At 41.1% G+C, this 27,304-nt stretch overlaps 1 protein-coding gene across 5 annotated transcripts in view; it reads right to left on the bottom strand.

Annotated features, from left to right (window-relative positions):
* megf11 (multiple EGF-like-domains 11) overlaps positions 1–27,304 on the bottom strand; it is a 210,726-nt gene that overhangs the window by 43,640 nt on the left and 139,782 nt on the right. For all 5 annotated transcript variants that reach the window (XM_079568181.1, XM_079568183.1, XM_079568185.1 and 2 more), the window contains 4 exons: positions 26,775–26,987; positions 24,703–24,877; positions 2,048–2,168; positions 265–428 (listed from right to left, as the gene is read on the bottom strand). In XM_079568181.1, the coding sequence (XP_079424307.1) occupies positions 265–428; positions 2,048–2,168; positions 24,703–24,877; positions 26,775–26,987 (673 nt within the window). The remainder of the gene's footprint in view (positions 1–264; positions 429–2,047; positions 2,169–24,702; positions 24,878–26,774; positions 26,988–27,304) is intronic.

Raw genomic sequence — 27,304 nt, 5'->3', positions numbered from 1 at the left:
AATAGTAAAATAAACCTTTTCTGTACACAACCACCTACTGTACTAACAATAATCACGTGGATGAAAAATATCTTGTAAAGGTATAAAGAAGAATGTTGATTTAGCATTTGTAGTTCATGAAAACAGTGAGTGTTATTTTTAGACTGCTCCGGTCGCTTTTTGAACCACTCTGCAAAAAGAGGATTTTAACTGGAGCAATGTGTTAAAGTGATTGAGAGGAAAAGTAAATCCTGCCAGCAGCGCCGATGGGGCAAATGCACTCACGGGGCAGGACTCCTGGCAGTGCTCGCCCCTCCAGCCCGGGGAGCAGGTACAGGAGCCGTCCAGGGGGTCACACGCCGCGCCGTTCACGCACAGACACGTGTGGTTACAGGCCATGCCCCAGGAGCCGCTGGAGCACAGCAGGGAGCAGTCCACGCCCCGCCAACCTGAAAAAACACCCATACAGACGATTATACAGATGATAGTTGTAGATAGATATTGCATGTATTTATAATATAATGTTTTCAGCAAAGATCTATTGACACTTCCTCATCCTATAGTTGATACTTTTTCAAATCTAATATACATATACACTGTTGAGGGTAGATACAGCAGGTAAAGAAGGAAAGAGATAGGGGATATCAATTTGAAAGATATACTGTACATTACTGCTATAAATATGAGAAAAAAAGTTGTTTTCACATTGAATATTTTACAGTATATGAAAATAAGGAGTAGAAATCACCAAAATAGCCAATACCCTTTAAGGTGAGACACTGCAGGTGAATAGGGAAAAAAAAATAAATGTAGAGATTTCAATTTGAAACTTTTGCTGAACATCACAGATATAAATATGAGAAAAAAACATATTGCATTTTTTCTGTCATTTTATGTTTTCATATAAAAAATAAGGCATTTTGTGCATGAAAATGGCCAAAATTGCTTATATGTTGGGCAACGAAATGCAAATAATGGATTGAGCCAGATTAAAATGTATTGATTCATTTTATTGACATATTAGCAACTAAGGTTTTTCTCAGAGCGGATTTTTTATATATTATTTAGTTTTTCAATAAACTAATCATCAGTGAAAAAATCTACCGTTTGTTTTTGGGTTCAAAAGCTGAATAAATCGGGTTAGGAATTAGATATTAAAAAATCACTCTGAAAAAAACTTCAAAATATTGTTAAGTCTAAGACTGGAAAGTTTGGAGTCTGTGGGAGCGACTATAAGGGCTCAGGCGCTGCCCGAGTGGGGCCTTCTCTCATTCAGAAAAAACAGCCCTGAAGTTTTGTGGAAAAATACCATATTTGGGTGAAAGCGTCATCACGGGGACCCTTCGCACAACACGTGGATGTAAAATCTGTCAATATATGTGAATGAATATCCGCGGGAAAGACGGCCTTTTGATGCAGCGCAGCAGCTACTTCCGGGTTACCTCCGCCTCGCAGGCGACAAAAACATCATAAAACAAACATCATGTGGGGTGAGTTTTGTCATTTTTATACTCTGACATGAAAACTAAGATGTAAAGGGAGGAAAATAGCAAAAAATCTCCACTTCGACCACTGCGTGAAAAATTAATACTTTCACCTGCCGTGTCTCGCCTTAAGCTATAAGCTAATGTTCATGAAGGAACCAACTTCTATGTCTATGGAGAAATGCTGCAATAACTAATCACCTTATTGTGAAGATAAAGGAATCAATTTGTTTCCAGGTAAATGTTGCCTGAAAATGAAAACAATTACGTTTTGCTTGCAGTATCTCCCCTTAAATGTTTGTGTTTATATTAAAAAGAAACACTGTGAGATTCAATTGATAAATATAATATATAATAAAACAGCAATCACAAAACATGTCAGGGAAAAAAAAACCCTCTCAAATTCCTTCAGCTCTTCTCAAACTCCTCATGGGATTTAACTAAGTCGACGTTCGAATATGAAACATCTTTGTTCTCCATTTGTGTGTCTCAAAGAACAAAACTCAAAGTGACAGAGACAAGATCCAATTATGGCACAGAAGAGAGTGAACGAGGAGCTCTTGACACTCTCCAGTGAGCTGTACCTTCTCTGCAGACGCAGGAGCCGTCCGTGGGGGAGCAGGACGCGTGGTTGTGGCAGGAGCAGGTGGAGCTGCAGCTGGGCCCGAACAGACCAGGAGGACACTGTGTGGAGCAGTCCTCTCCCTGCGGACAGCGCGGGGCAGCGATTAGAACAGGCGTCACACTTTTTAACTTTTAACACAGTTTTCTAAGTCACTAGTGTGGAGAAGTTATTATGGTGTTGTTAATGTAATTCCATGTTCACACAGCGCCAGGCTCTGTTTTGTTTCTTGTGGATTGTATTATTCCCGGCCAGAGGATGCATTAGCTTAACTCTGGTACCATGCACTCATGTTTATTCTGTGTATCAGGAACAGTGGCTCGGGAGCTCCAGCCCGTTCCAAGTAGCTCCCCAAAGGCTTTCCACATTTCTACATAACCCTTGATGAGTCACATAACCTGGACGCCTGGATTTGCTGCGGGTCAGGTCATAAAAGATATTACCTGAGCAAATGATATGGGCAAAAAAATCATCACACGTGACTAAGAAGGGACTACATGTGCAGAAAACACTCACAATTCTGTTCATTCTGGAAGGGAAGTGTAAACTCGAGCACACCGGGCTTCTGGGAATAAAAAAGTTGGGAACCACTGATATAGGTAAACAGGCAGAAGTATAAAGAGGAAACTTTCTCCAATTTTGTTGAAATATCTTGACCTCTAACCGCCTGGTGAACTCTCACTCTCCTGGGGTAAAAAGGTGGGAGACCCCTGCTGTTCCTTTGAAATACAGACATATTATCACTGCGCTAATAATTAGAGAATAATAAAGCTTTGATTTTAACATTAAACTTATTGGAAACTTGTCTTTGGTCCACCAATCACAGCAGAACAATAAGACGGCAGTTCCAATAAGTTCATTAAAAAAACCTTTTGTCCTGTTTTCCATTCTCAAATGAGGTGAAACATCTTGGAGTGATATTTACAAGTGACCTTAAATTCAAGCGTCACATTGAGGAAAAGTGCAGGTGACATTTATGTCTTCAAACTGCTTAAAAACAAAGCTGCCTCCAAGAAGGGATCGGCGGCTGTCACGCATACAGTACAGGGCCGATATTAGATCTCTTCTTGAGTATTTTCCAGTGCTGATGTGAGGAGTTGGAAGAACACTGGTGAATTGTCTGGAAAGTCTTTAACGGTGCTTTAGGTGTACAATTTTTCAGATGCCGTCAGATATAACATCTGAGCATTACAGAACATTGGGCACTTATGAACTGTATTATGGACTCTTACTGTCCCACACAAAAAAGTACTGCCCTATAATGTGCGCCGGCCAACCTATGCACTGCCAGAGAAGACGCTACTTGCAGCTGCAGTGAGAAAAAGGTCATGTCTCATTCTGGTGGCACAGGTAGTTAACATCCTGGACAATGGGTGAATTTAAGGGGTATCTGGCTGGATGATGAGCTGTTGGCGAACTTTTAATTAGAGCTATTTTACTTTGTATTTTATTCCTTCCAAGGATCTTATGACCATGGATTTTAACTTAGTATCTAATAATGTATCTTGTCTTTTTATCTACAACAAAGTTAGGGAGAAAAAAGTCCTCATTCGCTCCATCTTTTTTTTATAGCATATTGTACATTTTGAGAGTAAAATATGGTTATCAGGAACACCTAGGGATATGTCTGTGGATCCTGAACCCTTCCCCACATAATCCCCCCTTGAGGTTTCTTGTCAGGCCTCTCTTTAGTCTGTTTTCAGTCCTCTCTTCATCCTGTCTTCACTCCCCTCTTCAGTCTTCTCTTCAGTCTGTCTTCACTCCCCTCTTCTGTCTGTCTTTAGTCCTCTTTTCAGCCTGTCTTCAGTCCCCTCTTCTGTCTGTCTTTAGCCCTCTTTTCTGCCTGTCTTCAGTCTTCTCTTCAGCCTGTCTTTAGTCTTCTCTTCAGCCTGTCTTCAGTCCCCTCTTCTGTCAGTCTTTAGTCCCCTCTTCAATCTGTCTTCTGTCTTCTCTTCAGCCTGTCTTCAGCGCCCTCTTCTGTGCTCTCTTCAGCCTGTCTTCAGTCCCCTCTTCAGCCTGTCTTCAGTACTCTCTTCAGTCCTCTCTTCAGCCTGTCTTCTGTCCCTTCTTCATGTCTCCAGTCCCCTCTTCAGCCTGTCTTCTGTCCCTTCTTCATGTCTCCAGTCATCTCTTCAGCCTGTCTTCAGTCCCTTCTTCGTGTCTCCAGTCATCTCTTCAGCCTGTCTTCAGTCCCCTCTTCAGCCTGTCTTCTGTCCCTTCTTCGTGTCTCCAGTCCTCTTTTCTGCCTGTCTTCAGTCCTCTCTTATGCCTGTCTTCAGTCCCATCTTCAACCTGTCTTCAGTCCTCTCTTCTGTCTCTGCTTCATGTCTCCAGCCCTCTCTTCAGCCTGTCTTTAGTCTTCTCTTCAGCCTGTCTTCAGTCCCCTCTTCTGTCAGTCTTTAGTCCCCTCTTCAATCTGTCTTCTGTCTTCTCTTCAGCCTGTCTTCAGCGCCCTCTTCTGTGCTCTCTTCAGCCTGTCTTCAGTCCCCTCTTCTGTGCTCTCTTCAGCCTGTCTTCAGTACTCTCTTCAGTCCTCTCTTCAGCCTGTCTTCTGTCCCTTCTTCATGTCTCCAGTCCCCTCTTCAGCCTGTCTTCTGTCCCTTCTTCATGTCTCCAGTCATCTCTTCAGCCTGTCTTCAGTCCCTTCTTCGTGTCTCCAGTCATCTCTTCAGCCTGTCTTCAGTCCTCTCTTCTGCCTGTCTTCAGTCCTCTCTTCAGCCTGTCTTCAGTCCTCTTTTCTGCCTGTCTTCAGTCCTCTCTTATGCCTGTCTTCAGTCCTCTCTTCAGCCTGTCTTCAGTCCTCTCTTAAGGTCTCTGCTTCATGTCTCCAGCCCTCTCTTCAGCCTGTCTTCAATCCTCTCTTCAGCCTGTCTTCAGTCCTCTCTTCAGCCTGTCTTCAGTCCTCTCTTCTGTCTCTGCTTCATGTCTCCAGCCCTCTCTTCAGCCTGTCTTCAGTCCTCTCTTCAGCCTGTCTTCAGTCCTCTCTTCAGCCTGTCTTCAGTCCTCTCTTCAGCCTGTCTTCAGTCCTCTCTTCAGCCTGTCTTCAGTCCTCTCTTCTGTCTCTGCTTCATGTCTCCAGCCCTCTCTTCAGCCTGTCTTCAGTCCCCTCTTCAGCTTGTCTTCTGTCCTCTCTTCACCTGACTTCTGTCCCTTCTTTATGTCTCCAGTCCTCTCTTCAGCCTGTCTTCAGTCCCCTCTTCAGTCCTCTCTTCAGCCTGTCTTCAGTCCCCTCTTCAGCCTGTCTTCAGTCCTCTCTTCAGCCTGTCTTCAGTCCCCTCTTCAGCCTGTCTTCAGTCCCCTCTTCAGCCTGTCTTCAGTTCCCTCTTCAGCCTGTCTTCAGTCCTCTCTTCACCTGACTTCTGTCCCCTCTTCATGTCTCCCGTCCTCTCTTCAGGGCGGTCTGCCTTTCATCAGCTAACACTCTCTGCTCCCTCTCTCCATCTCCTGCTGCGCTCCACTAGCTCCTCGCTGCGTAATCTGCCCCTGTGCCAGGCTGGACTAGATTATTAATAATACTCTCTCTGATTTATTCAACTTAAGCAGCATCACCTTTGGGCTCCTGGGCTTTGCGAGACGCCCGGGGCAGTATTGTAAAAGTGTATTGACAGTGCAATGGTTTTCTGGACACAAAGACCTGTCCTGAGATGACAGGCGCTGGCTCTGAGCAGCGTGTGTGGGAAGTATGAGGCAGAAATCCGAGAACAGCTGGAGATGCTGATTCCATCCAACAGGGGGAGTTAGGGGCAAAATAGTCAAAAGCCCTTTTACAAACAGATACGGATATGTCTCATCTCTGGGCGCTGTATCTGACTTTTCCTCCCGCTCTGTGCAGTACATACATGTCTATGGGGTTCATCAGTATTTCTTGCATGTGAACACAAGAGCGAGAGGAGCAGGGGATGCCAATTTGTGCCTGTGACAAGTGTGCGCCTTAACCACACAGAGAAAAGGGAATCACGAGGTGGAATAGGCTTTACACAGAGCACACGTCATCGCTCTGGGCATGGGCCACTTTTCCTCTGCACAAACACAACATCTAATTGGATTTGAGCCCTAGATGTGTCTGCTTTGGGTGTGGAAGCGCTGGTAGTGAGTGTGTGGGGAATGCCTTGCCCAAGTACACGACCACCAACCTTCAGTGGACGAATGCAATACCAACTGAGCTGTTCATGCTCACACTTACATAATACAAATGATGATGTCATGTGAAACGCTGACATGACCAGGTTGTAAAGTCCTGATTGGGCAATAACGAAAACAAAAAAATTTGAATTTTTGAATATCGGATAAATCCATTATGACACACCAATATTGAAAATGTATCTTGCGTTACTTAACAGCAAAGAGAAAGAGTAAAAGCGATAAATTTATGCAATGTCCATGGCATGAATCTTTCAAACATTGGGGGTGCACCAGGGATCCACAGTTCAGATGGTAATTGAAAGAATAAAAGAGCAGGCATATTTTTATGTATTTAGAATGGACGGCTAAAGTTAGGCTTGAAAAGACGATAGAAGCTACCAAGCTCTTCCACGTGTTCCCTATTTAAATAAAGTTATGTGAAGTGTTTTCTTGCGAAGTATATTTACACAGAAATGTAACATGTCGATTTTATAAGCAGATAAAGAGGGGTACTATATTGTGAGACGTAATGATACAGGAGCACAACATCCGTGCAGTAACTCCTAAAGACTTCCCCCCGCTCACTTCCGTCAATAACCTTTAGGTCAACCTTCGCTTGAAAACACTTCACGTAACTTTATTTAAATAGGGAACACGTGGAAGAGCTTGGTAGCTTCTCGCTTCACAGCTAGAAGGTCCGGGTTCGATTCCCACCAGGGACGGGGCCTTTCTGTGTGGAGTTTGTAGGTTTCCCCTACCACTAAAAACATGCACAATAGGCCAGGATGAATGATGTGTATGAGTGAATGTATGGTGGTGTCAGAGGGTCCGTTGGCGCAGACGTGTAGTCGCGAAAGCGCTTCTGACAGTCTCCCCCAGGGGGAGCTGAAGCTACAAACGTAGCTTTCCACCACAGAGTATGGAGTGAATGTACAATTGTCTCGTGTAAAGCGCTTTGTGACCATGTCTGTGAAAGGCGCTATATAAATAAAGATCTTCTTCTATCGTGAGCTTTTTTGGAGCTATATGACATGTGGGAGAGGCTGCGTATGTGCTCCGTTTGCGTGACAGAGCGCACGCACAAGGATCAGACGGGGATATATTAACTCGTCTATGGTTAGGTAAGAACATATCTCAGTATGTAAGAACGGTGGCCTATTCCTTTAAGGAAGAACACAAGGCAGTGCGATGTAAACGAGGAAATGAATGTCAGCGGTGCTCCCATCAGTGCAGTCACCTCCTCTTGTGATGCCCCCTCACAAGTGGCGGAGGCGAATAGTGCATAGCTCCGCCACTCGGAAAATAATTCACCAAGAGCCGGCGTCCCTTTGCGCGCCACCACAAGATCTGGCCCAAGATCTATTGTATTTTTGAACTGGTTCTGAGCACCACTGCCTGAAAAGTGCTCTGCGACCCACTTTTGGGTCCTGACTCACAAGTTGAGAGCCACTGGTGTAAATTAAAAGTAGTGAATAGCACCTTGGGGCATGATGCAACTTGTAAACAGTGAATCCGTAATTGAAAGCGCTCTTTCGATTACTAAAAGAGCGCTTATGGTAATTGTTTTTCATGACCTGTTTCTAAAAAAAGAAATCAATAAATACATTCATAATTGCTACATACCTAACCTCAAGCGATTATTTCTCTGCTTATGTTAGGAAAAGACTAAAGACTAGAGTAATGGAAATGTTTCTAATGGGAAGAGCCGAAGATGCACACTCTCCAGCCTCTCATTAACGCGCTGAGCCTGACTTCAACGATGCCTCTTTTATTTAAGTTCACATACAGTACAGGTCCTCTCCTCGATGACTTCAGCCACTGCCGCTCTTCACAGCCGCTTCCCCTGGACCCCCTGATGTCTCCTCCACTTTCAAAGCCCCAGCGCTGACTGACAGGTGACACCATGATTTAGAGTTCCAATTAGCGGGGCCAGCCACAGCTCCAGCTCTCTGGCTCTCAGCGCTGGGGACCGACTCCTCTCATTATCATTTTGAACCGGCTTTAAACGCGGCAGACAGCAGAAAGTGCCAGTGGACGCCGCTGGCTGCGCACTTCTTAAAGGCCTTCTCCTCCCCCGTGCCCCACATGAAAGCGCTCGTCTCCGAATGAAATTTTTATCAATCGCCGGCAATAACCTTTGTTCTGGAGAAAATGACGGCTTCAAGATTGCTAACAATAGCGGTTACAGTTGTTAAGCGGAAGGAGTTTCGGCCAAAAGGATGGAGAACAGGAGGTGGGAGATCTTCAGAGTATGAGTTATTGGATTTTCATGGTGGATAAAATGACCGCATGGACGGTTACATTCACCTTTTTGGCACAAATTGTGGAGTAGCTCTTCCACCCCATTAAAAATAATTGAGCACAGAGTTGGTCAACATGGCAATAGAAATGAAATTGTGATCTGATCTCTGAGACAATCTGCTCTAATGTTTGTGGGAGGCGTGGGAGCAAAAGTTACTTTTTACGAGCTATTTACAAGTAACAATATTGTTCCCTCATCAAAAACATATCTGCAGCTGTGTTTCCACTAGCGCATGTTTAAGTAATCCTTTAACCTTCTCCTGTTTACTCCATGCTCCTACCACGCCTTTCCTGGCCCTATGAAGCCAGCAGAAAAAAAAAACACACGGCAAAGGCAGCCTTCCCAGTTCTGTTGTTGTATTCCTTTTTCTTTTTTGTGTGTGACAGCAGATATACGCCGAAGGGGAGGCGCTGGTGGCCATGAGGTGATGGTATTTTTTAATAAGCTGGTCTAGATCAATATAATTATACTTTCAAACCGACAAAAAGTATTATAATGATCAAAATGTGGATGAAATATCGCTATAGCTATACAGGCAGCAGCAAGTCAAATGTAATACTTTTTAATTACATGTTTAGGACCAAAATACTACATTTTAATGCCACACGCGCAGAACAAAATCCAGGCATATTAAATTTGTTCTGATTTGCAAACATTTCAAGAGAATTGGACAACATTGGAAACTTTTTAGCAAAAAAAATGTGGTCAATTGCGGCTAAAACTGCAACTGAACATGTTTTCGATTTAGAGCATAATTTGGGTTTTTGATGAACTTATACGGTAAAAAATGTCGACCAATGTCATAAATTTGACATTTAAGGCCTTGAGTTGGCACAATTCATTCAATGACTTTTAATACTTCTCTGTTTAATGCAACTTATTCTCAAACAGACATCCCCCCCCCCCCACCCACTCCTATCGGTCAGTCTCGTCATGATCCGATAAATCCTCTTAATGTATTTCATGTTGCTATGCAAGGGAGTGCCCTCAAAGAGAATTTCGATGTGATTCATTTTGCAGTGACAATAAAGACCTGTCCTATCCTATCCTTAAATGCAATGTAAAGATACCAAGTGCTCATAAATCCTGTTAAGATAAAAAAAAAATCTTGATTTAAGCGCTATTGATCCGGCAAATGTCTGCTCTCAAAGCACGTCACTTGCTTATACATATTCCCTCAAACTCTACCAGTTTCTCTCCCCATAAATATCCATCATTCATATTTTTCACGATAACCTTTAACTTTATTGCTTGTTAGCGTTCGCAGTCTTTGGGTTTAACTTGTAACAACTGGTTTCACTTTGCTTGCAAATAGAAACTAGAGCCCTCTGCTGGTATGTCATATGGAGTTATTCCATAAGGGAGGACTTTGCATTCCTTTCATTCTTAATTGCCAAAGCTTAGTTGTCCAAAATAAGTTTTAAAGGCCTGAATAATGCTCTTCAATATGTTGCATCCACAAAGAGAACAACTTTTAGTAGAACTTCTGCCGAATACTCTACTTCTACCTGAGTATAACCGTTACTCTTGAGTACATTTTGTTCCTAATGCACAGACCACATGGATGCAGTTGCAGCGGTGACCACCTGGGCCCCTCCACTTGGGCAGCCTTTCCTGGTTGGTCCACAGTGAGCGGGGGAGAGACAGCTCTCTCATTAGATGACTGCTTCAAATTCCTTCAGAGTCGAGGAGTGTAGAAGCCCGTTTGAGGAGGATCATTATTAATACACCGGCTGTCAGTTCGAACTAGCAGTATCTGGGCCCTTACATAAGACCTCCGCTGACAGTGCACAGGCCAGGACACTACCCCCATGCCTATTAGGACCTTAATGTAATTGAGAGCCTCTTCTTTTTTTTTTTTTTTTCGCAGGACGCGAGCCGACACATTGATCAAGCTGCCTTCTATTGAGACTAGATGCAAATGGCAGGGCTAATTACCAATCACTCTTTAACACTTCATCTGTCTGCTGGAAGAGCGACTGGCCATTTAAAATTCCACACTCACAATGAACCTGTGAACTATGTGATGAGGCTGGAGCCTGGAGAGATGCGCAAAATTATTTGTTTTCGCCATCGACAAGAGCAGACAGGAATTCGATACACAATACATTCCTACAGGCGGAACGATTTTGGGCAGAAAAAAATGTCTAATTGCGATGTTTCTGACAAGTATTACAATAGCGATTACATTTGCAAAGGCTTGGTTCACAGCGCTCGTTTTTAAAGGCATTCAGGAGCAATAACACACGATAGAAGACTGAAGTATACGAGCTGCTAAATGAATACAAGAACCATACATACATTTCACAACATATTTTAAGGATAGACGGTAAATTAAGAATGGACTAATTGTGGCTTCTTCTTCCTGAAGCCCTGAGGAAGTGGAACATGCTCCGGAAGTTCCTTTCTTGAGTCTAATGGACTTCCTATGGAAATGTTTTTGCCCCTCTTTACCCCTTATTGAACACGGACTTGTTGCTCTTACCTCCACATGTGTGTCTGAACTCAGCGCGTATACTGCACATATTTAATTTCTTAAGATTTGCAAATATTTGATCCATCAGAGAAAAGAGAATTGGGCAAAGCTGGCAACTTTTGAGCAAAAAACGTATTTTCTATGAACCACAGTAAAAATTGTTGACCAATGTCATCATTTTCCAAGCAATGTATTTTTAATGCCAGATTTAATCCAATTGAATGCATTTGATTGACATTCAAGACCTTCATTTTGGTCATTTAATTACTTTTTATGCTTTTTAATGCCCTACGGAAACCCTGGAAATACAAGCAGTACATTGTCTTGATTTTCCTCCTTTTGGTATTTCTATTTTTATTTTCACCCTATTCAATTATAGTCACTGGCTCCAAAAACATAGCCACATTGCTAGCATGTACAAGCTTCAGTTAGCCCACACTGAACGCTATGGGCAGAGCCACCCTCACTTAGTCCATTCTTAATTTACAGTCTGTGGTTTGAAGAGGTCCATCTAAGTTGCATTTTGTGACAAAACCATAATGTTAAACCATTATGTTTCCAAATGGCATTATGTAATTCCACTTCTAATAACTATATAGTTATATTATATAGTTATTTGAAAACTACACTTTAAGAGTTTATAAATGGTTATGACATTAGTGGAAAAGCTCTGTGTCTTAGAAATGATAATGAAGTATTTATTCAGATTCAGATTCAGAAAGCTTATTAATCCCAAGAGGCCAATTCAATTTGCAGCCGCCGCTTTTTATAAATAGAACATAGCAAACATGCATGTCAGTCAAGAACAAACAGTATGTCTGTCAGTGCTCAAGCTTTACTTATGCCTTATAGAGCGTGTTTTGCGTAGTAACTGTGTTCGACCACAAACTGAAATTTGATGTAAACACGGATGCTCTCGCTAAAAAAGGACATCAGAGAGTTTAACTCCTTTGGTCGAACTCTCACTTTTTCTTTCATCTGTGGGTTTGGTTGTCTATGAGTGTGAGAAAACAACAGAATTGTTAATGTGTGTTCCAAAATCATCGGTGTCCGACAGAGAGATTTGACCTCGCTCTGGAAGAGTCAGGCCACTAAAAAGTCTGGTCAGATCATAGACTTCGATCAGAGGCACATCCTATCGTCATGTTTTAGATTAACGCCCTCAGGTCGGCGTTTTTACCTGCCTGTGAGCCGAACAAATCGTTATTCGAACTCATTCATCCCTTCTACGATAAGCTTTTTTTCAAACAAGAGTTTGTGTTTTTACTTTGTCTTGCTGAACCTTAGTGAACAGTTGTGACACATACTGTAAATGTTTGTTCTGTGTGTATGTATGGCCGGGTCGCTGCTGCAAAGAATTGCCCTTCACGGGACTAATAAAGTTTTTTCTTTCTCATTCTCACAGTTGCTTTCTTAAAGGGACTATACGGAGTTTAAAAATGTCAAAAGTAAGTATTTTCCTCCCCCTACATGTTCCAGCCATGTCCTAATGTGTAGAATGAGCTCATTCACCACAACTGCCTCTAAAATCCTGCACTGTCACTCAAAAAGATGGTGCTTGCGGAGTGCTGTCATGCACGAGCTTAAAGGAATAGGCCACCGTTTTTACATACTGTGATATGCTCTTACCTCACTTTAGTCGTGTTAATATATCCCCGTCTGGTCTTTGTCCGTGCGCTCTGTCACGCAAACGGAGCACATACGCAGCCTCTCCCACATGTCATATAGCTCCAAAAAAGCTCACGATAGAAGCTACCAAGCTCTTCCACGTGTTCCCTATTTAAATAAAGTTACGTGAAGTGTTTTCATGCAAAGTATATTTACACAGAAATGTAACGTGTCGATTTTATAAGCAAATAAAAAGGGGGACTATATTGTGAGGCGTAATGATACGAGGAGTAAAACGTCCGCGCAGTAACTCCTAAAGGTTATTGACGGAAGTGAGCGGGGGAAGTCTTTAGGAGTTACTACGCGGACGTTTTACTCCTCGTATCATTACGCCTCACAATATAGTCCCCCTTTTTATTTGCTTATAAAATCGACACGTTACATTTCTGTGTAAATATACTTCGCATGAAAACACTTCACGTAACTTTATTTAAATAGGGAACACGTGGAAGAGCTTGGTAGCTTCTATCGTGAGCTTTTTTGGAGCTATGTGACATGTGGGAGAGGCTGCGTATGTGCTCCGTTTGCCTGGCAGAGCGCACGGACAAAGACCAGACGGGGATATATTAACACGTCTAAAGTGAGGTAAGAACATATCACAGTATGTAAAAACGGTGGCCTATTCCTTTAATATAGAAGCTGCAGTTACATGTGTGACCTGAGGTGGCAGTAGTGAGAATAAAATGGCAAACTTGCATCTAGCCCCTTTAAAATTAAAGGAATATATCACAGAACTCAGTCATGTGTACATTTCAGTTTCATATTCATAACATTAATAAGAAAGAAAAGGGGAAAAGTTTTGCTCTGTCCTTCTGGGCTTTTGCAAAGTGTTTTTTTTTTTTTTTTTCATTCCTTCTTAGTGGTAAATTAATTCAAAACCGGAGAGTAACAAATGTAGCATAAACATCTTCATATGCTGCTTTAATGCATGAATATTATGGTGTCAAATTAGGGTCAAAGAGGTATTGTAAATGTAGGGTGTAAGTATTGTAAACATAAAGAGAAAACTGTACATGTAACTCTAAAATTACAAAATAATCGAAAAAGTATCATAAATAGAAAAAACAATATTGTAAATGGAAAACTTTCATTTATGCTTCTTTTTATTCTTCACTTCACAATTTACGGTTACGATAAATTTATTTCTGACCCTTTTTTTTATTGGGGTGGACTCAAAGGCCATTGGCTGGAGTGACAGGATGTTGATTGGACAAAGTGAGTATTCAGTATTCCGTGACTAAATACAATTTCAAAGTATTCTCCCTAACACTATTTATGGTGTTCTGTTGACGTGTTAAACAAAAAATATTGCAGTTTTTAAACAATGTGGCTTAACTTTAATACAATGAAGCGAGATTTCGAGATACTAAGTTCTCTTCAGCACAATGGCACAGCACATACCACTTCATTTATAATTAACCTTGTAGCCATCGTTTCTGCAAAGTTTTCCATCTGACACAGCTCGAGCGCAGAAACGCCGCCGATCGTGAGGGACAGAGCCCGAATAAGGTAACATGTAATCACTTTGTCGCAGTCAAAAAGAGCATGTCCAATTACAGGAGCTAAATCAAGCGTGCCGGGGCTCTGGCAGCTCCAGACTGCGCTTGGTTGGCCCCCCAGTGAGACGGACAGAGCGGGGCTGCAGCAGGAGGCTTAGTCCTATCAGCCGTCCCCTGTGGAAACGCCCCACGCACCAATCACGGGCCCAGCCGCCTGCTCACAGATATTTGGAGAGTCCCGCTGCGAGCTAATGGTCACGTGCCACCACTGTGACAAAACACAGGCAGGTGAGAGGAGAGAGGAAACATCTATGGGAACTGAGAATGTGCTTTGTCAGGTTTTCAGGGCAAAAAGCAGTGGCCTAATAATAATCGCCTGATTGATATAAATGGGTTAAGAAACGCTCTAACAATAAAGTCCTGCATTACAGTCGATATAGATCAGTACAATGTTGCTAAAAATATGGAGTTTCAATCAGGAGGACTTGTGCCTTTTCCAAGCCCAGATAAGTGGTGGTAGGGTACAGGGTAAAAAGAACATGTGGTATCTTGGGTAAAATTACCATTTTAAGGGGAAATAACACTACAAGGCAAAACTAAATTTTTTCAGTTTTCAGGTTTTGGGCCAAGTTGGTCTCTGAACATATAACCTTTCACCTGGAAACAAAAAATATACTTAAACTTCACAACATGTTTAAATATTGCACAGATTCAATTTTTCCCATAGATTTGTATAGGAAAACGTCATTACAAGAGCCTTTTTCTCAAAATGCACTTTTCTCTCATTGTGGCGACACTTTCTTCATGTCAGTAGCTCCTACAGACTACAGATCTTTTAATGTCTTATTTCGAGCCGGATTTATTGAGTTTTGAATGTCAAACAATAAGTCAAAAATTCAGCAGCTTATTTTAAAACTAAACAAGACGTCCAAAATCCCCTATGGAGAAGTCTCGGTAACTAATTTATCAATACAATAAAACCATGCAATTGAATGTAAATAAATCTGTTTGTGATTTTGTAGCCGAAAAGATAGGATTTTTTATTTCATATGAAAAAATAGAATGACAGAAAACTTGCAATGTTTTTTCCCCCTCACATTTATGCCCGTAATCTACAGCAAGAGTTTCAAATTAATCTGTAAATTAAAAAAAAAAATCAAAATTAGCCTCTGTTTAGCTTAGATTTCTCAGGAACCGAGGCACGTAGAATTAAACTGTTTCCTGTACGGAGAGCTTAGATTCTAGTCTTTCAAACGAGCCACAGCATGTGTCCATAGCTATAACAAAGAATACACTGTGGTGCTACAAACATCATGAAAAATTTGTTCCGATTGTTGGCACTCAACAGCTAAATCCTCAAAACAGCGCGGCACTCAGTGTGTTAAGGACGCAAAAAACATGGTCCATAGAGTAGGAAATTAGAGAATACGATAATGAAATACAGTACAATGTATATTTTACAGTCTATCATACAAATGGACAGGATCTCCAGTGCACCCACTATTTAGATGTGAACCTGACAGAGCTTTTACTACAAGAGCCCAGAGCTTCAATTATAGAATTACAGAGGTCTGCGACTCTGCACATAAATAAATAAATAAATACAATAACGAATAACTGCTGCACAGGATCCTACATTACAGTTTACAAACATTTTACTCGCACTCGAGTCTCTTGGAACCTTCAGTAAGAATCTAAGAGAATCATTGTATGCGACATTCAGCTTATAATATAATATTTTTTTAGGGGGAATAAAATTGCATTAAAATGCTTGGTAAATTGATAATAACAAATCTACCTTAAACAACTCTTCAAGCCATTTGTCCCGTTTACTATGTTTTTGTCCCAGTTGTAAACCTATGCTACATTAAAAAACAGTATCATGGGAAATGTAAACCATAATCCAAAAGATGAATTAGCAATCCCAATAGAAGTAAAATGTGACATCTAATAAAACATGAGGAATACTGGGGAAGTGTTGTGGCCATATTGGAGTAAGGGATCCCCCCACTGTTCTTGTAGACACAGAATTAACAGTAGTCATTAAATGTTTAATGAGATGGAAATAATGGCCGATCATGAGCTTTAAGCTGAGCTCAAAGCTAAAAGGCACACTAACCAAAATGTGTTGATCGTTCCCAGAACCAGCCCTTTCGTCCAAATTGGCCCAATTTGCCAGTGTAGAGAGCACATATTGCACATGAAACACCCTTCAGCTGCTTTCTTTGGTTTACGGGCTGCTCAAATCATCTCATTTACACGTTCCAATGGGCAAGGACTTTTACAGACTGATGCACTTCTCTCTACTTACTGTATGTGATTGGGATCAGGATAATGTGTTTATATTCAATAAACAGAAGTCAGACGTATTTCCTACACAAGTAAAATTCAGAAAACCTTAAAGCTGTTTTGTGACTCACAGACCCAAGCAAACTGTATTAAAGACTCATTAACTTTTCATGTAATGATATAGTTTGCTTAATGTCAACAGTGCGATGCATTTTGATTCTGAAAAAGAGGAGGTTCCGGGTTCATCTAAAAGTCCTATTCATTTGCTGTAATTAAAACTGAAGATACTCCCAAAATCATGCCATTTACTGCAAGACACAGTATAATGATGCAGTATAATTTATATGCCTCTCTTTTGAAAACAAATTCAAATAGTATTCAGGTTTATCTTTCTCAATCTAAAACCATTCACCTAACCCTTGCCACGTGCTAGTGTACACCCAAGGTTAAGATTTAAGAGAGCATTATCATATGGAGATCAATACAAACAGGTGACCAAAACAATAAACTACTGGTTTGATTAACATGCCAAAATTATTAAAAGCTCAAAGACTTATTTCCGCTGAATAAAGCAGATATGGATGGCAGTTTCATTGTACTGCTTAAGGATGAGTTTTTCTCGAAAGCGTCCCCCCAGAAGAGTCTAAACAAGTGGGCTGCGAGGGCGCCTTGTCTTCCGAGCGAGACACAAACACCAATCGTGGGTGCGCGGCGTGTCGGCTCCCATCTGACTGCCCTCCAGCTCCCTTTAATGGATCTGGCAGGCCTTCCCAGCAGCCGGCGCCGAACAGGTGGAGCAAATTAAGACACAGTCAATTCACCACAGTGGCCCGCCGCGAGACACAGCCAATCTCCACTCAAATGTTATGTTGGAAGCGCCGCGCCCGCTCGCTCTCCGCTGCCCTGTAACTTCAGATTGCTCGACAGGAATACAATGGGAAAACTGATTGGAGTTGTTCGACTAATTTGACAATTGTAAAAGGGGGACAATGTGGCTTTGTGGCGCAGCTCGAATGGAGACATAAGTATTTATGTCGAAGATTCAATTTGCGCTGGGAGGCTCAGAGATAGATCCTGACTAAGCCAGGCACATGAGTAAAATACTCTAAAAGCAATACAAGGGATTAATGTCCGCAGAGGGGAGCAGCAGACCAAAGGAGCACATTCATACTGCATGATAATAACATGTCACACCTTTCCTCATGCAGACTGCTGTGAGCAGAAGTGCAAGAGAATCACCAACACAGAAATGAAATGTTTTAGGACTGACTCAGGAAAAGAAAAATGGTCCAAAATGCACAAACTATTGGGCCATCTTAGCATAGATCAGAAAGTATACCTTAACCTTAACCTTAACCTTAACCTTAACCTTAACCTTAACCTTAACCTTAACTTTAACCTTAACTTTAACCTTAACCTTAAAGGGATATTTCAGGATTTTTGACATAGGGCCTCATTTCCTAGTTATCCAGAGTGTTGCTAATTTCTGGAGATATGTTTTTATGTAATTCATGCAGTTCTTATGTTTTAAGCTAGCCTGCATTAAAAACAGTCTGACACACTCCACAGAGCACCTGAGGCAAATCAATTATAATGCCAGACTAATCATATATATGTCTTTGTCGATAATTTTAACCATTTTGCATTTAAAATAAAGTATATTTGCGCATCATCAGCTTTATGGTTGTATAAGCTACGCAGTGGCGGAGTGATCTGCAACAAAATAGTCCCTCAAATGCGATCATTCATGTGATGCAAGGTCAGTTATATTCCAAAAATGATTCTATCGACACAGGTGCACTGTGGAGTGCGTAAGACTGTTTTTAATGCAGGCTAGCTGATACCATAGAAATGCGCTAGCCTTGCACCAGCCTAGCACCACAAAACTCTTCAAATATAAGAACTGCATGAATTACAAAAAAAAAATATCTCCAGAAATTAGCAACACTCTGGATAACTAGAAAATGAGGCCCTAAAAAATCCTGAAATATCCCTTTAACCTTAGCCTCAGATCAGAAAGATCATATTATGCACATGCTTTTGAATATTTTTATCTGATGCTGAAGTCGATGTATTTGGTTTGTTTGAAAAATAGTTCCAAGGCCTTCGGCGCCACGAACTGCACCAGTGCCTCGGATCAACCAGTTCTCAAAAAAAAAAAACACAATTCAGGATTAGCTTTTGTAAGTATGCAATATTAGCCCTTTACACAAATGCTCATTCAGACGGATCTCAGGTGGATTTCGCGAGCTGCTTCTTTGTACAGAGTCCAACCAGCCTCTCCCTTCCAGAGGAGATACTACCCTGGAGCTAAGTGTGGCCCAGGCGACTGTTTGCCCAGAAGGAGCGATGGTCCGTGGCACAGGTTATGACGCGTGCACACTCTCTCCTTTGAGAGGAGTGAGCTTCTTGTAAAACCCCGTGCTTGTTTGTGCTTCACTTTTCGCTGTGTGATTATGGGCCGTGCTAGATCGGGGATGCTTGGTGAAAATATCAATAATTACATCGCCCTGACTGTGACTTGGAGCAGCCGCAGACGCTCCTCGTTTGTTCATATGCAAAATACAGAAGTACCACAGGTTTTTTCGACATGTGGACAGCATAAGCAGGAAGAACAGCAGTCTACAAAATAAACCGAGTGCACAGTTTGTAAAAGACTATATGCCCCTCAATCGTACTGGAGTTTTCCATCGTAGACAAAGGCACTCTGTAGTTTAAGTGTTGAAGCTTCATCAGCGACACTAATGATCTCTGGCAGCAAACGGACTTTTAAAGACCAGTGGGAGCGGTTTCACTTACAACATTAAAACATGGTATAAGACACTACAGGCAAAACAGTTTTCAGGTTTTGGTCTCTGAACATACAAGCTTTCACATGGACACAAAAAGTATACCTAATCTTCACAATAACTTGTTTAAATATTGCACTGATTCAATATTTCTCCATAGATTTACATTGAAATCGTAATTTCAAGCACCATTTTCTCAAAATACATTTTTCTCTCATTGTGGTGACAACATCTCCACGTCAGTAACACCTACAGACTTCAAATTTTCCAACTTTGGATTGAACAATATTTTGACAACTTTTTTCAGAGGGATTTTTTAATAACTAATTCATAGTTTTTAGGCATAAAATGACTTATTTTTATATGAAAGCAAAAAATGCCAGCAAACTTGCAATATATAATTTTTTTCCTCACATTTAATCTCAGTGGGACTATCCCGGTTAAATAAAGGTCAATCATTTTTTGTCAGTAATCTACATCAAACGTTTCAAATTGATATCTTGAAATGTCCCTATTCATATGCAGTGTCTCGCCTTAAAGGAACAGGCCACTGTTTTTCCATACTGATATGTTCTTACCTGAGCTTAGACGAGTTGATGCATAACTGTCTGGTCTTTATGCGTGTGCTCAGTCACGCAAATAGACAAAAGATGTTGTTAGCATTTAGCCTCTCCCAGCAAATTCCTATAGACCCAAACAGGGGTGAAGTTAGAAACGACCAAGCTCTTCCACGTTTTCCCTATTTAAACACGGTTATGTGAGTAGTTACACAATCCAAGTATCCAAGTACACATAATAACATAATAATTATCTTATCTCATCTTATCTTCTCCAGTGTTAATTTTGACAACATATTTTATTTTAGTTTTAGTCTTAGTCTTTTGACTAAAATGTAATTTAATTTTAGTCGAGATTTAGTCCCAAATTTTTTTTTTCAATTTTAGTCTAGTTTTAGCCGACTAAAATTGCATGTCAATTTAGTCGACTAAATTTAAGACTAATTTAGTCGACTTTGCATTTATAATATTCATTATAATCATATTTAATCAAGGTCCTCGACTTCATGGGGCTGCTCCCACATGAATAAAGTTCAGAGCTGTTCCTTGGCAGTGAATTTTAAATGATATGAGGCTCTTTCAGACGGTCAATAGAAGTTTGGATGATTTTAGTCTCTCCTTTTCATTTTTATTTAGTCTTATTTTAGTCGACTAAAATATCTGGACATTTTAGTCATAGTTTTAGTCTCATGAAAAACTTTTAATTTAGTTTTAGTCCAATTTTAGTCGGCAAAAATATCACTTTGACTAAAATTAAGACTAAATATTTTAGTTGACGAAATTAACACTGATCTTCTCTCAAACATGCCGAATTTCTAAGTGGATAACAACGGGTACTATATTGTAAGGCGTAATAACACCTTAGGAGCAGTCAGTAATATCTTCACTCCTAAAATTCTAAAAATATTACTTGGATCGTGTAACTACTCACCCACTCGTGTAAGAGCTTGGTCACTTCGAACTTCACCCCCGTTTGGGTCCATAGGAATATGCTGGGAGAGGCTAAATGCTAACAACATCTTTTATCTATTTGCGTGACTGAGCACACGCACAAAGACCAGACAGTTACACATCAACTCGTCTAAGCTCAGGTAAGAACATACCAGTATGGAAAAACGGTGGCCTGTTCCTTTAATGCAGGCACACAAAAAAAACACAAACAGGGCTGGCTGCAGCTGTGTACAAACTACTGGGGATTCTTAGGATAGGATATCATTAAAGTATATCAATGAGCAAGGTTGCACTGATTATAAAAGTGACACTTGTATGAAAAATGCACAAACAGAATAATGAAGGGCTGACAGCTCCTAATGGCTCCAGTGATTAAACTACTGCACGGAGGAACACGCCGACATGTTGAACAGGCATTTTGGAGAGGAAAAAAGAGCTAATGTTTCCTTTGTGTAGGTCATTTCCTCGCTTTTATGTCTAACATCTTAAAAGGCGGATATGAAGGACTTCTTTTTCATTGACATTAATTACTTATGTCTCCAGATATGAAGTCAACATACTACTGCAAAAAACATGCAATATGATGCAAAAGCTCTGTTTACATTCTTTGCTTTGGTTCTTGAGCCAAATATAAGGTCAGAACCCAGAATGAGCACCAGACTTTGGCTTCTTTGGGTTGCCAGATCATGCGGCTAAAACCAGTAAACCTCGAAGGACTCTCTTGGATCTAAACACTTCCTTCCAAAAGCCCAGCACCTGTCCCCATTTCATTGTTAAAAGCTCAGTGACTGAACTCTGGAGATTCTTAGCTTTGTGTCCTCTATATACAGCTACGGTTGAGTTTTTTTTTTTTTTTTTAAACCAGCAAGAGCAAACGCTGCATACCTTTTATAACTATGTATTTTGACAAGTTTTTGATCCTTCTGACCACAATTTAAACCCTTTGTTCCAGTGTGTAAAACTCTGATGTTATAACCTAGTCACACATCCATGCTGTTTCCATGGAGACCCCAATTTTGCCCTTATGCAGAGATCTCACAGGTGAAAGAGCACTTTTCTAAGCCCTCCCCTGGGATGTAGAGACACACACAACTCCCTACTTCAGTACAAATGCCACAATGTCAAATTTTACTGTTGCAATTATTAAAGGAAGGGAAGAAAATAAAACTTTGTGACAACAGAAAAATTTAACAAAGAAATCCTTACATCACATTACAAGGCAGATAAAACCAATGCATCAAGCATCAATATAAAATGTTATTCATTTCAGAAAAAAGCAAGAGTGCAGATAAAATAGTTTCAGTTGTCATATGCACGAGTAAAAAGAACTGTTTCAGCCTGGATTTGAACATAGTCAGAGTTGAGGCTTGTCTCACATCCTCATGAAGACTGCTGCAAGAAACTGAAACGCAGCCTCACCGTGTTTAGTCCTGACTCTGGGAACCACCAGGAAACCCCTCCCCGAGATGGAGCATATGGCTCTAACATGTCAGATATGTATTTTGAGAGGAACAAACTGATCTCTTCAGTGCGTGGAATAGTCTGTAAAGGAGGTCAGGTGCTCTTCAGGATCAAAATGTAAGTATAGGCACAAGAGGAAAAATCCGAGGCGCTCTGATCCCCTGTTAGAAGTCCTTTATTAGTTGGACATTTGGTGCTAAATCATGAAAAGACTTGTACACAAGCAGAGCTGTTTTAAATTCTATTCTCTGAGTGACAGGAAGCCAGTGCAGAGACTGGAGCACTGGACTAATATGGTTGTATTTCCTAGTTCTTGCCAGGACTCGAGCAGCAGCGTTCTGGATGTACTGCAGAGAGGCCAGTGAGCAGATGTTAAATTAGCCTACAGGTAGAAAACTAGCACATCTACAGGTACTGAGTCAGTGTGCAGGATCAAAAAATAAGAGCAATAAAGAAATGCTCGGTAGCTAACAGTTTGTGCGGATCTTTCATCATTTGGTTACAGTCGTCTAACCTGCTGGACATAAATGCATGGATAAGTGTCTCTAAGTCTGGTTTTGACACTATTCCTCTGATCTTAGCGATATTTGATGTTGATGTCATTGCTTTGATGTGGCTGTTTAACGTCAGGTCCGAGTGCATCATAATTACTCATAGATTCTAACCTGATTTCGATTTTAGAGAGACTCAAGGTGACTGATAAAAAAAAAAAAGTGTCACGACCAGAATCTTGGGCGCTGCAGTTGGTCATGTCCAGGTTCAACAACGTTATTAATGAGGTCAACTATTCTGAATGACCAAGTTATTTTATTGTTTTCCCTTTGCCCCTGATGGCACAGGCATTTTCTGAAAGGACAATACAAGGATTCATGTGCTAAAAAAGGGAGCATGAGACACCCCTTTCACATGTATTAGTATAGTATAGTATATAGTATATTAACCCCATTCAGTATCTTTGGGATGTGCAACAAATGAATGCAACACCGGATGGAAATACATATTGTGACATTGCAGAAGGCAGTTCAACAAAAATATTAGGAGTGTGTAGCTGGATAATGTTATAAGTGAGTTACATCTAGGTTTATTAATTTTGAACTTTTAAAAGGTGGCAGTGAGCTGGGTTTGTTGTTCTTCCCTCTAAGAGCACATTCAGACTGCCCAGAGCCAAAACAAATACTTTAAAACATCCTTTTATTCCTTGTACAATAAATGCCCTGAATTTGCACAATTGTTATTTTGGCTGTTGCACTTTATATAGGTGTTTAGTGTGAAAATAGATCCTTTTTATTATGTCCTTAAGGGTCTCCATAACCCATTTGTGTTTCACTGTTTTATTACGTCGAGACTGTTTTTCCATTGTTTGTTAAATAATCTGTTTTACTCCCACACCAAATATTTGTTATTTTGTTGAATTTTGAAAGAAAAACATCCTGTTTTTTAATATCAAGCAACTGAGGAAGAAACATATTTAGGCCTATTTCAACTTTCCAAAGGTTGGCGGTTCGATTCCAGCTCCAGCCAGTGCCTACTTTCATAGTGTCCTTTGGCAAGACACTTTCCTCACCTTACATCCTGTTTCAGTGTACTGCACATGAATGAGAGTGTTTTTATGAGTGCAAATGCAGAACAAGGGATATAAACTAGCCAATTGCTACCTGGCATCTGGTGTGGCATATTTACATGCACATGTCTCATCTTTGATCATAAACATGCGTTGTCTCAGCCAAATAAATAATTCAGCTCTTTATCCCCTTTAATGGCCTGCACATAAATGGTTCTACAACCTAGTTTTGTTGCCGTCTTTCTCGGTCAGTGATGCGCAAACCCTTCACACCAAGTACCGGCATAACAAAAGAGCGGGTATTCAAATCATGTCAAACACATCTTTATCACTATCTTACACATTGTTATTTAGAAAATGCCATATTGATTTAAAACAACTGAAACAAAATATCCGATCGTTTCACTTCCTGATCCTCCAAGTGAGATCCCATAAGCCCCACCCCCCTTCCGATGCTCCCCTTCACTGCACAGCTGTTTCAATAAAGCGGGAAAAATAAATAAAAATACACTGCTTTGACTGCTGATCGAGAGGTAAGGGAAGCATTTCCTGGACACGAAGACCAGGAGGAGCTTAGGTACTAAGGATCGCCACTGCTGAAGATCCAAAGATTACTCAAAGATGCGCCAGTGGCTCGAAACACAACTCCAGGTATGTCTTTTGTGACTGAGCAACATTGTAACATGGTAATAAGCTCTAAACAGTCAAGTAAAGACTAAACAGGGTGGTAAGTGTCTAAAATAGAATGTCTGAACTGGAAGTAAACCATGTCTAAACCATGAAAACACCAAATTTAAACAAAATACTAAAGCACACATTGAGTAGTCCAAAATTACAGATGACCTTGAGTATCACCTAAAGAAGCCCAAGTATCACCAGTGGGGCGTGTGCCACAGCTTGAGAAGCACTGGTCCTTGGCATTTACAGTACGGATGCACTCACCATGTACCCGGGCGCGCAGACGCAGGAGCCGGTGACCGGGTGGCAGTCGGCCCCGTTGGAGCAGCTGCACGGCTCGGAGCATCCTTCGCCGTAGAACCCGGGAGGGCAGCTCTCATTACAGAAGAGGCCTGTCGACCCGGCCGCGCACGTGCACTCGCCAGACAGCGGGTGGCAGCTGAAAAACAACACGCTCTCAGCTCATTTTAAACCAGGGTCATGTCTGCTTCTCCTTACCGCTCATTCATCAGGGCTCCGATAAACGTCCCTTTTCTGTCCCCTTCAGCTGTAATGACTTCTATAGTTCGCGCCGGAATCAGAGCATTAACACGGCATTAACTATGAATGCGGCTGCTCAGAAATTATGAATGAAGCCAAGGTCACGATTAAAAGCCGAAGAGGATGACACGGCGGCGAGGTGACTGCGGAATGAGAGGGGCTTACGGAGCGGAGATGGGAATGTCTACTTTAATGAGAACTAACTTCTCTGGAGTTGTTTAGAAATATTCACTTTTCAAGACATGGTTTATTTAACATGTTTAAAATTAGGGCTGCAAGCGTAATCACTGTTTACCTGAACCCACAATTTGAATGTTGGCAACTAGTAAAACGCAAAGGCTGCAAATATATAGTTAATGAAGATGAGTGTGTTATCTTAAGGTCCAAAACTGGAACAGTACATGCCCTGTCCCGTTCCTCTTTGTTTCCATGCTCCTTCAAACCCTTTCTCTACTTTCATCCTTTCTATCCTTCAGGTAAGTGGAGATGAAAAACCTTCTTCAACAGCGGGACAGCAGTTTGTTTACGACTGGCTTGTTCAATGAAAAAAATTATCAATGGACTCTATCATTATGGAAAGACCTCAGAGACATTTGAGTGAGAGGACACTGACTAAAGCACGAGCTAATCCCTGTGACTCCTCTCACCCTCTGAACCCTCAGTTTCAGCATCTAAACTCTAGGAGGCGATACAGAGCTCCACTGGCTACATCCTTAGTCCCTTTGTGCTGTGAGCCTTCTGAACGAAGCAGCGACCTAAACACAACCACCACAGAAGCAGAAATGGAGTGAATTGTTCGGTAATATTTCTTGTTTTTGTTTTCTCCTAGTCTTGTGTTTGTATGTGTGGGTGAGCCAAAGATGAATGTCTACTTCGGTAGACAATAAAATCAATTCTATTCTATATTTCACACTATTTTGAGGTGAGCAGTGAATCCGCTCTATTATCCGGTCTTTTGTGAGGTTTAACTGAAGGGAAAACGTCTGGAAACAAGGAAAATGTATTTGAACGTTAGTATTTTAGGCTTTTCTTTAATTTTAAAGCACCTGTTTGAAATGTGCATTGTGATCTTTGAAACCTAAAAGCCCCCTATGGACAGGTGTTGAAAATGAGCAACTTTAGCATTAACACTTTAAACAATCCATCTGGTTTGTCTAATGTAATTGCTATGTCCATATTAAATAAATAAATGAAAAATAAGTGAAATGATTTTTAAAAATATATATCAACACAATTTACTGCTGAAATCAATGATTCATTTCCCACAAAGGTTTTATTATGTCGGGAAGCATTAATATTTGAGAGAAACATGAGAGATAAAGAGGAAAACTACTACAATAAACATGCTTTCATCTGTGGAGGTTTAAACAGCAGGGTTTGGAGGCTTTACTAATAATAACCCAAGGAGATTTTTTTTTTTATTCACCGAGGACAGTACGGTATATTCGCGAGATTATTGGCAGCCTTTGCAATTTGCGTATTGTGAACATTCAAATTGCATAATCCAGATTATTGTAGGCCCTAGTCTAAAACATGCTGAACAACCTTTGCTTCGAGGACTATTTTAAGCATGTAAAATTATGCATTGTTCAGATATGACTGGTCAAGAGTGATAAGAGACAATAACTGACATTTCTACAACAAAAACTGTCTGAGCGGCACCATCCGCGGGACTGATTATCTATTTGATTTTTGATTAAACTTGCAGCCCGATTCAGAACTCAAATCATAACCCACGTCGCAGTCCCTTTCTGACAGCAGACTAATTTGCCTGATGCTTCGGCGGCCTGCCTCACCTGAGCGTGTTGCTGCTGTTACAGGGGCAGTACTTGTCACAGATGAGGCCGTACAGACCGGGCGGACAGAACCTCTCCTGGCAATTAGGCCCTTTAAAGCCCGTCTCGCACATGCACGCCCCGGTGATGTGGTGGCACCGCGCTCCGTTCTGACACTGACACTTGTGGTTGCACTGCGGCCCATAGGTGCCCACGGGACAGTCCTCCTGACACCTGAGAGAGAGGGAGCGCAGTAATGACAGGGAGAATGTCAGACACATTGTTAAAAACTGCACAGGGAGATTTTTTTTTTTACGTAGCGGCCAAATAATCTGCCCACGTAATGTCCGTTATACAAGGGTGCTCCCGCCCAAGTCGTCGGGTTTCGGGTGAAATTGTAGCATCTTGTAGATCTGCGCTGTTTGAAATGTAAAAAAAAAAAGCTCTTTTATTTAAGGTCCTACATTTGAAACATTTTTATAATGAATTTTAAACACAAAGGTTCGCAAAACATTTGAAGAGACAAAATCTAAATAATGTGTGGAAACAAA

Source organism: Gobius niger (assembly GCF_951799975.1).
Source record: "Gobius niger genome assembly, chromosome: 12".
Lineage (NCBI taxonomy): Eukaryota > Metazoa > Chordata > Actinopteri > Gobiiformes > Gobiidae > Gobius > Gobius niger.
This window is presented reverse-complemented; position numbering and strand designations above follow the sequence as displayed.